Source organism: Anabrus simplex, chromosome 7, assembly GCF_040414725.1.
Source record: "Anabrus simplex isolate iqAnaSimp1 chromosome 7, ASM4041472v1, whole genome shotgun sequence".
NCBI lineage: Eukaryota > Metazoa > Arthropoda > Insecta > Orthoptera > Tettigoniidae > Anabrus > Anabrus simplex.
Window position 1 is genome coordinate 113,755,405 of NC_090271.1, and position 14,251 is coordinate 113,769,655.

Genomic DNA, 14,251 nt, shown 5'->3' on the forward strand with positions numbered 1-14,251 from the left:
AGAAATGAACTTGATCTCTTCTGAGCTCCACCGGCATCTGCACCTAAATAGTGGACATTTGAAAACATAATCATTACCAACTAAAATGGATTCAAAACTACGATGACTCTGCAGCTCTGGTGTCCTCCGCGAATTCAACCTGTAAAACTACATCAGCTCTGAGCATCAACTCAATAGTCTATAAAAGAAATTCAGCTAGCGAGAGGAATTAATTTACTCACCATATATAAATGAAGATCACACACACCCTTTTGTGACATGGTTCTCAACTATGTAGTATTATTAATTCGTGAAGATCTTATGTCAATCAAATATTGTGTGCAACTATCTACACTGTATTTAATTAGTATAATTTAGATGATCACACTATCAGTGTTCTCGAAATATCTTGAAATACCATTGTAAATACTGCCTTATGCCTAAGTAATTACCATTCATTATAGCAATATCAAATCCACACGCATAACTAAATCAATTCCTACCACAATAAATATCATCAGGACCTCTATATCGCATCATTCTATAAAGTGCATAATCCCAATGACACATTCACAACAATTCATATAATATCAACCATTTACCTATTTCGACGATCCTATCATAACAAACATTTCATCACATCACACGTCATGCTCAACGAATTCTCATTTCATTAGGAAAATATACTCAGGCACTTCACGTTACGAAGACTACTCATCTCATCACCATATTAACGCAATATTATCATAACAACATCACAATTACATTCCCGAACATTGTGCTCAACATAAGAATATGATCGCTGATGACTCTAAATTACACACATTATGATTATCGATTCCTTCTAATATATATTCGAAATAACATATGAGTAAACAACACAATAAAGGTTTCCACCTATTCAATACAAAATATATTCACAATATTTTAAAGTTACATGGAACTAGTTTCGACCCATCTAGGGGTCATCATCAGCCACATCAAAGCAAAGATCACTCTTGACGAAATCCTAAGAACATGTTAATTTTAACAGTAAGATTATTATGGAATAACAAGTGAATGTGGTAAATGAAAAGAGATGTTAGTATGGGACAGGTGAGTAATAGATGGGTCGAAACTAGTTCCATGTAACTTTAAAATATTGTGAATATATTTTGTATTGAATGGGTGGAAACCTTTATTGCGTTGTTTACTCATATGTTATTCTCAGTTCAATACGGACCAACAACATGAAATTTATAACCCTTAATAATATATTCGAAACACGAATTGGACTAAAATATCTTCATAATGACACTATCTCAACACGAATGTTATCCATGCCTAAGTCTATCTGTATAACCTTGCTAGCGATCGCTTAGATTCACATGATATAGTGTACGATATATCACAATTCAGGATCATTTAGGATACAATTTACACTACACTTATCCATCGTAAGGCAATGATTGACAAGTAGAACGGTTGCCTTCAAGTTGTATAATTTGGCATGTCGTAAATTGACATAAAGAAAAACACAGACTGAGCCCTATTAATTCAACTCATTCCATGGCCTCTGATACATTTCTATAATTGATATTCTCGCCATTTATTTACATTTAACAAACTTTACTTGAGGAAACTGCAATATTTACTTAATTCTGTATTACGTGCCATGACATCTTATTGTCCACCATAATTTAACGAGATACCACGGGGTTCAGAGCTTATCATTTTTGCTGATACCTTCAATCCGTTGCCTGTTGTTCATACAGTTGAGTGAGTTATTTGGGTTTCTGACACACCTGGACGTACAGTAATTAGACATACGATTTCATTGATGTTGATCTCACCACAAACTTCCAATGTCTTCACCAACTCCAATCCCGGGTTCGATTCCCGGCCGGGTCGGGGATTTTAACCTTCATTGGTTAATTCCAATGGTTCAGGGGGCTGGGTGTTTGTGCTGTCCCCAACATCCCTGCAACTCACACACCACACATAACACTATCCTCCACCACAATAACACGCAGTTACCTACAGATGGCAGATGCCGCCCACCCTCATCGTAGGGTCTGCCTTACAAGGGCTGCACTCGGCTAAAAATAGCCACACGAAATTAAATTACCAACTCCAATCTAACATTCATTGGAAGGTTATAATATATATATTAGTCTGAATAGTCTTTAATATTACAGCTTCCACTACTTCAGAGTACATAATATAAGCAAGTTTTAACTAAAAACTACAGAAATCACTATGTCATCTGGACATTCAATAGTGCTTGAGAGTGTATCCCAAAATATTAAGAGATACAGGAAAGAAATAAGATGCCAGTCATACCTTCGGCATATAAATGTATTCATTTTCTGTTGCAAGTCTGCTTTCTTATCTTTCCATGTTTGTGACAAAATATGAGATGAAACCCAGGCTTGGAAAAACCTTGCTGTAAGTTTCCTGCAGTACACAGAGTATGCCATTTCTTTTCTTTGGTTTTCTAGCAGAAGATCAGTGTAGTTAGACTGCCAGCGCCTTACATACATCTGCAACATCACTGTAATGAGGAGCTCCATCTCAAGAAATGTGGATTATAATTATACCTTTGGTTTTTTCACTGAATAAGAATAAATAATCTCTTATTAAAACACGTGAAGATAAAATATGAAGTTAAATGCTGTGAAATGAAAAAGTAACAAGGGTTTTGACTATCTTTTCGAGGAACAGGGGAGTAAAGTCTTTCCTATGGGATAAATTCCTGAATGAAATTTCTTCCTTCTGTAAATAATGGTTATTTTATACAACAGACAAGGAAAGTGATGTTTTGCCTTACAAGTGAGATGTTTATGTCCAAGCCTGGATGGAATTTTGAAACAAGTAAGGTAAACTTATCACTCCAGTGACTGTTGTATATAATGTTTTATTCAATACTATGGTGAATTTATTTATTTTAAATAAAATATTTTTACCATAGATAATTTTGACAAGATATCTATTAATAATAAAACATAAAATTCCAATAATACTGCCTTGCAGACCCCCCCCCCCCCCTCTTTATCATTACAGGATCAGATAAAGCTTCACCTACTCTAATTCTGGGAGACCTGTATTTTTTTAATTTAGCCACCCACTTGGTCACCCGTGATCTGCTCTATCAAAATCCCTGGATAAGGCAATACCAACACAATCCATTTGACCTCTTGAATCTAAAAATATCTGTTATATCTTTCTGGAATCCTACCAGTTGACCCTTGCTAGAATAACCTTTCCTAAACCAAGAGCTTTACTACACGGGTTGAATTTTTAATAGTGGCAACTACTTTTCATTTAGACACATAGCATACTTACAACATAAGGCATTTTACAGGCCTTTGAAGTAATCACCACCATCGTGTAGCACTCATTCCCAGCGATGTGGAAGCTGTTGTATGCCATTGAGAGCACCTGATCTCTGGAGCTCACAGACGGTGTGGTCGGTGCCCTGGAGAATGTCTTCCATTGTGCGGTAGCGGACTCCTTGAAGTGGTGCTTTCAGTTTAGGGATGAGATCTGGAGAATGATTAGGGGGGTAAAGCATTTCCCAGCCCCAGTGACTGAAGAACTCAGTCATAGCTCCTGCTGCATGCGGCCTTGCATTGTCATGCAGAATGATGGGTGGATTATTCAGGAAATGTCCTCGTTTTCTTCTTAAAGCTGCTACCAGAGGTTTGTTTGCAAAAATGCACAGTAGTACTCCGCATTAAAGGTACGTCCTTGGGGAACGGTATGCTTCATGATAACATCATCCCAGCTGCAGGCAATGATCAGCATGGCCTTCACACTGGTTCCAGTCAGCCGAACCATTACTTTTCGCGGTGACCCGTGATGATGCCACTCGTTTGATTGGCATTCCAGCTGCGGTTCATAAGCTCTGGCCCAGGTCTTGCCAATAGTGATTATCCGCCATAAGAAGGCCTCACCTTCGTGTTGATAGTGCTCCAAGTGTGTACAAGCTGCATCATATCGCAGCCATTTTTTATGTTTTTGTCAAATCGTGTGGAACCCATTTGGGGGTGATTTTCTGCATTCCCAGCTGCTTCTTCAATATTTGCTGCACAGTCAAAGGCACCAGCGCTGTATCGTTGGTCAATTCACGAGCTGTGGTGTTCTGATCCGCCAGCACTAACGCGTTCACATTCTGCACATCATCACCACTTCCTGCAGGACGACCAGGCTGCGGCATGTCTGTCACATTTTGTTGTCCGTCTTTGAAGACCTTGACCCACTGTGCTACAGTACAGTAAGGTAATGCACTTTCACCGCAAGCCTCTTGCAATCCTTTGTGACACTGCCTTGCACTGCGACCTCTAGAGCTTTCACCTTTCAACCAGCTCCTCTGATCTTGCTTCAAAATCATTACAGCTGTACTCTGCGAGCGTGTGCTCAAAAGTGCGTTCTTGTTGTTGTCGCTGCACATGTGCATGGTGTGTGGAGGGCGAGTTCATTTATGCTGGGGGAGGGTGGATATCTAAGCTACCTCAGGTATACGTTATATTGCCTGGCTACGTTTCATGGCATTGTACAGCACAGTTGCCACTATTAAAAAATCAACCCATGTAGAATAACCTTTCCTAAACCCAAACCTCAATCAAACCAGTTAGTAATTTCAGAAATGTGTCTGATATAATCAGAAAGTATGTTTTTCAAGAGCTTACATGCAACATGTGTCAAGGTGACTGGTCTGTAATTATCCGCTTTATGTTTATCATTTATCACCCTTTTCTTTGTATTATAGTAACTCTCCCTTCATTTGGTATAACTCTTTCATGCAAGCAGTATTCAAATTAGTCATTCAAATATGGTAGTATATCCAATCAATGATGACTGGCTAAGTAGTTCGGTTGGCTAGGTATTCATCTCTCGTGCTCAAGATTGCAGCATCAAATTCTGTGACTGTCAGCAGTCTTTCAAGAAATCTTTAGTTCTTTAAGGAAAATAAATACATATTATACAGGAATTGCAAATGTTGGGATTGGTATGATTGTATTGTATAATGACAAGAAAGATAGGAAAGTAGAATAAGAACACATAAGAATTATAGGAAGAACTAAAGAAGGAACTAAAATAATTAATAACTAAAGACAAAGCTCATTAAACAGAACCAAAATGGCCAACTGGATACTGGTGGAAACCGAACCCAATGTCCAATACTTTACCACTGAACTATGGTGGCCTTACCATACACACCAATATAACTCAAATATCATATACAGTTAAACCTCGTTAAGACGTTTCTGCAGGAGACAAGGAAGAAGAACGTGTTAAGCGAGAAAACACACTACTAAATATACGAATAAAAACTATCCAACAGGGATATGGAAACACTAGATACGATTTTTTCCGACATGGCATTTTACGTCTGTATCTGTGGGTACAGTGAAAATTATATCTATAATTTCTAAAGATGAGAGGAAAGTATTAAAATGTGTGAAAAAAATGAGAGAACAAACATGAAAACCTTATGAAAACATGTGCACCGGGGCCAATAAAAATATCAGAAGTATTTTTGCAGATCACACTCTTTCCAAAACAAATGTTAGTAGAAGCCTTTTATTTCAGAGTGGTGGGTTATTAAGCATCATTTTCTGGTCACACTCTTACACAATGAATTGGAGGTTACATTCGATCATGTGAGCCCAGGAGGAATGACTTTCACCACCATCTAGCTGCCATGCCTGCATTTTGAAGTCGACAAAATTGCAACCAACGCGAGTGATCAGACAAAACTCGAAGGTGCGAGTTTCAACATTCGAAACCTCTGCACGCTTAAAGATGAGGACACCAGTCCACTTTCTAATGAATTTTAATTTTGTGTTCATTCAGTAAGGTGATGGTGATGATGATGATGATGCTTGTTGTTTAAAGGGGCCTAACATCGAAGGTCATCGGCCCCATTCAGTAAGGAATTTCACGACTGTCTGTATCCATAACTAGGCTATCGTAAGACAAACATGCACCATGCTAGTCAGTGTTTCTAATCCAGATATAGGCTACCATATCACGCAATAAATATTCACTACACTTCACTGTATCACTCAAAACAAAATAAATGTCTAACTTCTGAATGGAATGTGAAATACAAGCACAAACAGGCTCACTGTTTACAGCAATTTTGCTGCTGATCGACATGCGAAACTGAACATTCCTGAGGCTAATGGCTTTCTCCACGAAGGTGCAACTTATCCTGTGAAGTTTAGGAATTCAGGGCCTTTTCCCATAATGATGCAACTGTGGCAATGGCTATTACCCGAGTTGGAAATCATGTTTCTTTCACAAGGGATGATAAATAACATTCTTGGGACTAGGAAAAATGTCATTGTACTAAGCGGTAATAGCAAAAATTTGTGACGTGATAAGTGAGTTATTTTTATATAGATTGAACACAATGAGAATCGGGACTTTGAATTTACTAAGCAGTAAAACATGTCAATGAGGAACACACTAACGAGGTTTCACTGTATAATGAAAAAGTTTCATAATATGAAAAATTTTAAAATTCATTTTTAAAAAGTGCACTTCTTAGATTCTTTATATAAACATTATAAAAAGAAGTCAATGATAATGCAGTATATATCTTACTTGTGTTTATTTTCTCATGCCAAGGTTGTACAAGCTTTTCCCATCGCTTTTGCTTGTTCTTTCTCATCTCAACATATACTACCCAATGCGACACTACTAGTCTCATTAAATGTGAGAGATATAAATCCATCACATGAATTAGAATATGCCTTGCACATCTCCGGGATGTCTTCACAGCCTGCCAGCCACAAAGAACATTTTTCATAAGCTTTTTCTCTTTTGTTTTCAATAGCAGCTCCACTTGCTGTTGCAGAAGTAGCTGATGGTTGTAAAAAGATTTCCAAATTTGCAGACTTCTTCTCTTGATAACAAAATTGTACTTTGATTCTGCCTTCAGCTGCTTTATCCTCATTTCTGACTTCTGGACTTGGAACTAGAATACATCAAGGAAAACGTGTAAAATACAAGATATGAATCTGTGATTTATTGAACTAAATACAAATGAACATGTACTGTTTCAAAGACAAATATGAAGTTTCCAACAGTATAGAACATATCACGATGTGTCATTCAACAGTGGATAATGGATGTGAAGCAATTACTGTTCATCATTCTTGGTTTCGGGCAGTGATATTAAAACAAGAAGTTATCATGACTTAGTTATATCAGTAAATACAGCAAATCGGCTTTCAGCTTAATAGGTCATGTCAAGCATTGTATTTCAAATATTTATAGCTTATTAAGTTACACTGAGTACAAATAGTACATACCAATGAGATGTACAGTACAGAGGAAGTAACGTAAAGCAGAACAAAAATGGATACTGGTGGAAACCAAACCCACACCTTCATATCTTTCTTGACCAATGCTCTACCACTAAACTATGGTGGCCATGCCCCTTCCATTCTGTTCATTGACATCTAACAAGGAGACCTTGCCAATATGTGTGCCTCCCCCGATTTGATCCATCTTCAATATACATGCATGCCATAGCCAGAACCTTCACTGATTCAAATTACAAGGTGCAACTCCAACCAGTTCTGAGAAAATGTCATTTGAATATTTCATTGTGCTTCATTCAAGACCAACACGTGACACATTCCTACGACAAACGTGCAGACAACAAACAAGCTCATGATCCACGGTTTGAATCTTGCCCCTATAAGTGTTTTTGTTTGTTAGTTACACTAATGTATACTGTACTACAAATGACTGACAACATATATATCAACGAAGATGTATCAAAAAGAATTTGTGAATACTTTAGTCACAATCCTTTACTCGATACCTTCGCAAATGACATTTGGTAAACTGAGATCAACCTTTACAAACACATTCCTTTCCATGTCATTTCCCACATAGCTGTTTGTTTATCTTATCAAATAATTCCACATCAGCATCGGCGCCACCTTTTCTAGGTCAGTACACCCCAAAAACTTCAAGCTGCCTATTATCTTTAGAGATGAGCCTTACTCTTAGAATTTCATGTTTTTTATCCTTAACGATTTTGAGGCTTACAAATTTGTCGTTCACCAGAATGAATACTGCCCTTCCTACCATTCCTATCCTGTCTGCAATAAACAATGCAGTTCTGTGAGTAAATTTCCGCATCCATAATATCACTTCTCAGCAATGATTTACTACTACTACAATATATGGTGAATAAATATCTATTAAATTCTTAATTTTACTCCTTTACAATACTTCTACAGTTTAACACTAACATTTTTATGTCATTCTTACTTGACTTCCAGCTCCCTGTCCGCTTAACACTGCTCCCCTGGTCCAACCCGTTTCCCTGAATGTACCTCCCTATAACCCTTCTAAACAAACTACCTAACTTATACGTATCACTGCGGTTCAAGTGAAGGCCATCTGAGCACAAATCACTACCTTCTACCCACCCATTAGGATCTACAAATCTCACCCCCAGTTTCCCATATACCCTCTCCATAGTCTCAGTTAAATCCCCAATTACCTTCCAGTTAGTATTCTTCCTATATAATATTCCACTGATAACAATATCCACTTCCTTAAACTTCTCTACTGCTGCATTAACTAGATCCTACACATCCCCAACTATGTTGGTTCCTATGCCTGCTTGCATTACCTTGTTGGTACCAATGTGAGAAACCCTCCTCCTCTTTTACTTTTCTCAACATCTACCTTAATCTAATTCCTGGATAACACTATACCCCGGTTCCTTTTCCTCCAAACACTTTCCCCAAGTGACTAACAATGGAGTCCTCCATGACCAGAGCCTCAGCCTCACCCACCTCATTTGATCCCCTCCCCTCCTGGTCTCCCCTATCTTTCCTGACAATTGCAGAAGTTACTTCCTCCTCCTTTATCCTGTCCTCTATTCTACATTTCCCTTTCCTATCTTTTCCTTTTCTCCTGCTTCTCCCCCCCTTTGTTCCTCATCTTCACTCTGCTGTTCTACCTGCAGTGACTCATACAGATTTATCACCGATACCTGTCCTGAATTCTTCCCCTGATTAGACCCCTTTGTCCTAAATTTCCTTCCCATTAAAACATTAGCGTACCTGTCTTCTATAACTACCCCCTTTTATTCCCTTCCCTCTTGTATATCTACCATATCCTGTACATTGTTTGAGGTAGACCCATCTTCCTACCTGTCCTCCATGAGAATCCTAATTATCTCCCTCAAACTCTCCACTCCTTCCTTGTACTCCTTTATTTCCACTTATACCCATAGTCCCCACACCTGCATTCTGTAACAATTTTTTACTTTTTTTAAATGGGAAAATGAAAAATCAGAAAAAATAAAATAACTTATTCATTAAATCAAAAAACTGAAAGAAAGAAATACTGTCTAGTTATTACATAAGGATCACATGACAATGAAGTAAGCAATATACTAACTAATAAAATAACTATACTACAATACTACTTAAGTGTTGTTATTATTATTATTATTATTATTATTATTATTATTATTATTATTATTATTATTATTATTATTATTATTATTATTATTATTATTATTATTATTATTATTATTATTAATCGATACGGCCACCTGTGGGCCACGTTTACACAATCTTCCTTCTGTCACGCAGACTGATACCCTTCTCTTTACACTCTCGCCAAAGATTCTTGAGTCTTTGACTTCTTCTTGCTCGTTCTTCCACCGAGATGTTCCATGGCTTCGCATGTTGCTCTTCAGACGCATCCCTCAATCCCGCAACCTTCTTCCTAAATGATGTCCTTTCTTTTATATCCTCCTCCTTGATACCTATTTCTGCCAAGTCATTGTGCACGTGTGTAAGCCATCCCGGTTTTTTTTTCCACCTTTCCTGCAGAAGAAATATCCTGTTGGCCAATCTCTCAGGGTTCATTCTTTTGATATGTCCATAAAATGTCAGTCTCCCTTTTCTCATCACAGTCGTGATTCTTTCTACTGTCTTGTAGAGCTCCAAATTTGATCTTAATTGGAATGCGTTTGGGTCACTCGTCGACTTTCTAGGGCCTAAGATTTTTCTCAAGAATCTTCTTTCTCTTTTTTCAAGGACTGGGTCAGCCATCCTCGTCAAGGTTTCTGCTCCATAAAGGCACTCTGTTCTAACCACTGTGCAGTAATGTTTTAACTTGGCCTGAATTGAGAGAGACTTGGACTTATAGGAGTCATGACATAGTCTGAATGCCAACTCCATCCTTCTCACCCTCTCCTTTAATCCCTCCTTTTCATCTCCATTGGGGGTGAGTATTTCTCCCAGGTATTTAAATTTTTGCACACGCTGGATATCCCCATACAATGTAACAAGTCTGTCCGTGTCGCCTTTGTTTATAGAATCCATGAATGCTGTTTTTTCGAAAGAGATTCTTAACCCTGTTTTGACTGCAACATTTTGTAGTTCTTCGACTTGTTTCTTGGCTGTTTGATGGTTGTCTGTAATAAGAACGACATCGTCTGCGAAGGCAAGGCAATCCAACATCATCGCATTTTTTCCACAACCTATCTTTACCCCATTCTTCATTCCATGTTCAGTCATTCTCAGCCTCCATTCCCTAATAACTTTTTCTAAAATGCAATTAAAGAGTAGTGGAGAAAGGCTGTCTCCTTGCCTCAAACCTGTTTTTATCTCAAATGGATTTGAGAGTTCACCCATAAATTTGACTTGAGAAAAAGTGTTTGTAAGAGATTGCCGAATTATGGCCAGAGATTTCTCATCCACTCCAAACTCCTGCAGAACGTTCATGAGCACTCCACGATCTATGGAATCATATGCCTTTTTGAAATCAACGAAGGTTATGATTGTCCTCTTCTGATTTCTCATTGATCTTATTTTTGTAAGTGATTTTAGAATATAAATCTGCTCAGCACATGAACGCCCTTTCCTGAACCCTGCCTGGTATTCACCAATTTGTTTATCTAGATGTGTTTCAAGCCTCCGCTGCAATGCTTTGGATAGAATTTTGTATGCTATAGGAAGAAGAGAGATACCTCTGTAGTAGTTGATGTTAGTTTGGTCCCCTATTTTGTGTAAAGGATGAATGAGTCCATTTTTCCAATCACTTGGTATTTCTTCTTTTTCCCAAATAAAAGCGAATAATTCCTCTAGTTTTTCCACTATATTTTCACCTGCAAATTTGAATAACTCTGCAGTAATTGAATCTTTCCCAGGAGCTTTGTTGTTTTTTAGTTGCTTAATGATGTCCCTAATTTCTTCCTTATTTGGTGGTAATGAATCCTTCAACTTGAATTGAGGCTCTCCAAACAGCAATCCATCTTCGGGAGGTTCACAGTTCAGAAGATTCTGGACATAGTTGGCCAGATACTTGCAATTCTTCTTGTCACCAATAATGAGTTTCCCTTGTTCACTTTTAAAACATAGATTACCAGGGGAGAATTTTTTGATTTTGTTTTTAAACCTTCTATAGAAATATCTTGTGTTGTTTCTCTTGAAATCTTTTTCTATGTTGTGCAGCTGTTCTTTCTCGTACTTTCTTTTCGTATTCCGAAGAATTTTTGCTGTGTGTTTCCGTTATTCCTTGAAGTCTTCGAAATTCTTGTGATTAGTAAACCATTTATTCCACGCTTTAGACCTTTCCCGTAAGGCTACTTCACAATCGTCATTCCACCATGGATGTTTCTTCCTTTTGGCGATCATTATAGTCTTTTCAGCTGCTTCTTGTATCCTCCTTGCCATTTCGGCCCAATTCGATGATTCCAAGACCTCAAGCTCTCGTTTATAGTTCTCAACAATCTCTTGGTTTATCTTGAGTTCATCAGTTCGATATTTCTTGATTTTGGGTGAAGGTCTCTTGAAGGACTTTGGAATAAATCTTATCTTGACTCTAACAAGGTAGTGGTCAGAATCTATGTTTGCACCTTTTTGCACTTTAACGTTCAAAATCTCTGCAGGGTTCGATGTGGCTACATGGTCTATTTGGAACTCCCCTAACATGGGATTTGGTGAACGCCATGTCATTAATTTCTTCCTTTCTTTCTTGAATTGGCTGGACATTAACTTGAGGTTGAATGCTTCACACACTTCAATAAGCCTTTCCCCATTTCTATTGGTTCTTACATGCCCAGGATAACTGCCAACTATTTTTCTGTATTTTCTTTCCTTGCCAACTTGAGCATTAAAATCACCCATTAATATTTTAATCATATGTTTCAGAGTTTCCAACAACTCCTTTTCCAGGAGAGACCAGAATTCTTCAACTTTATCTGGATTTTTCTTGTTGTCCTCATTAATAGGTGCATGCCCATTGAAGATAGCATATGATTTGTTTCCACTCTTCAAGGTTAAGATGGAAAGCCTAGGGGAAGGTGATCGAAAATCAATTATTGCATCTATAATTGAATTGTGAACAAAAAATGCTGTTCCTAGAATTGAAGGTGATTTTCTTTTATTACCCATTTTATATTCCCTGATCGCTGGTTGACCCTTTATTATCTTGTACTTGCCCATCATAGATACTTCATTTGATGGGAATCTTGTTTCCTGTACAGTGAGTAGCTTGATCTGATATCTCTCCAGTTCTTTGATAAGTTCCATCTGTTTACTGACTCTTAGGAGGGTATTGACATTCACTGTACCAAAGAAGTGGTTTTTCTTGGTCCTGATCTTGTGGGGTGAGGGATCCTCCGACTGATCCCAACATGATGGTGCAGAGCCCCCAGAATCCAATGCCCTGTTTAGACCAGACTCTAACTGGCCCCGGATTTTACCGCCTGGGGTAGTTTCCGATGTGCGTTGTACCATCATGGTAGATTGTGTGAATCATTTCACATGAGGGTGGAACCCGTAGGTCCCACAACAATTAGAACCAGATTGGTAAGACCTGGAGCATGCTTAAACAGCCGACCCTGACCTGGATACAGACGCTGACCACAACACCGCCCGCTGCGGGATCAGACATGTGTAGATTTACATTTCAAAGATAGTTCTTCCACCTTCTTCACCGTTGGGATCCAAATTCCTCATTCGCTGCTGAAGCTGTTGACTATCTTCGTGAATTCTTTTTATTACTATACTTAAGTGTATATTATTATTATATCCTAATACGTCCTAATAAAAATGAAAACTGCCATTAATATCAAAAGGAATACACAAGAATTACCGGCACATAACAGTAAAGAATGCAAGCAAGATACTACTGTACCTAATAACTACGGTACACTAATTTTAAACTGCACTTAAGAGCATCATAATTTCAACAAGTTAATGAAAATAATAGAAATGTGGTTAAAACTAAATACTTAGACAGATTATTACAGCTGGTAGATCAGCATAATTTTATTATTTTTCCTATGACTCAGGACAGAAAAAAAAGTGCCCTTAAATTCTGAATTTTTAAAAAAAAAGAGGATGTTTACAATAATTTCTCAATAACTTCTCATAAAACTCTGCCAGAGACTTGAAATGCAGTTATCAGGACATAGGAATTGGATTATTAATCATGGGCGCCCATATGACAGTTTGTAGGCAGAGGGGGGGAGGACATGGGGGTACATAGTATTTTTAATATTTTGGAAGATAAATGGCAACTTGTATTCTACGGAAGAATAACCCACGGTATCCCCTGCCTGTTGGTGGGGAACAGTACTACCGCTTCTACGTAATACTGACTTTTAAATCATTTTCTTGAAAGGAAAACACCTGCCTACACTAGATTTTTGCCTTTCCCTTTGAGCTTGTGGGGGGGAGGGGGGGCGAAGGCCCCATCTTGTCCCCGGGTATGGGCACCCTTGTTATTAATCTTTACTCGATTGTATGCTGACAATGGTATATGAAAATTCTAAGTACTTTAATAATCACCAACAATACACAGACTGTTTACTAACTTCTCAGTGAAATAGTCTACCATATATTCTGTTGAACTCTTTATTAGCAAAATTTACAAGGCTATCATATGATTTATATCAAGAAATTACCATCTTCATTACAGCTGCTATGGATCTACTGTTTACGAAGTACCATGTCTAGTACCTAGGCCTATAAAAACTGCATAAGTTACAACTCCATGTAATAAACTGTCCCTATAAGTATTCTATCAACAATACTACAGATATTTAAACAAAAGAAAACAACGGAATATTATTTCCTACCTCTCACAACCCAGATATAAAACAAAGTAAAATCTAACTTACGTAACCTGCACTACGTAATCTAGAGCGAACACCAATGAACTACTCAATGTAACAAATAAGTATCATTGATCTTGATTACTATAAACATTAAAACACCAATATTTATCTGAC

At 37.8% G+C, this 14,251-nt stretch overlaps 1 protein-coding gene and 1 long non-coding RNA gene across 2 annotated transcripts in view; both read right to left on the bottom strand.

The window, feature by feature from the left end:
* Positions 1-2,341, bottom strand: part of LOC136876946 (uncharacterized) — a 28,843-nt gene extending 26,502 nt beyond the window's left edge. Inside the window, exon 1 of the long non-coding RNA XR_010860691.2 lies at positions 2,302-2,341. This is a non-coding gene — a long non-coding RNA (uncharacterized lncRNA). The remainder of the gene's footprint in view (positions 1-2,301) is intronic.
* Positions 2,342-6,435: 4,094 nt separating this feature from the next.
* LOC136877724 (protein SFI1 homolog) overlaps positions 6,436-14,251 on the bottom strand; it is a 40,434-nt gene continuing 32,618 nt past the window's right edge. Inside the window, exons 6-7 of the mRNA XM_068228721.1 lie at positions 6,574-6,946; positions 6,436-6,449 (exon numbers count right to left, since the gene is read on the bottom strand). Of these exons, the coding sequence (XP_068084822.1) occupies positions 6,436-6,449; positions 6,574-6,946 (387 nt within the window). The remainder of the gene's footprint in view (positions 6,450-6,573; positions 6,947-14,251) is intronic.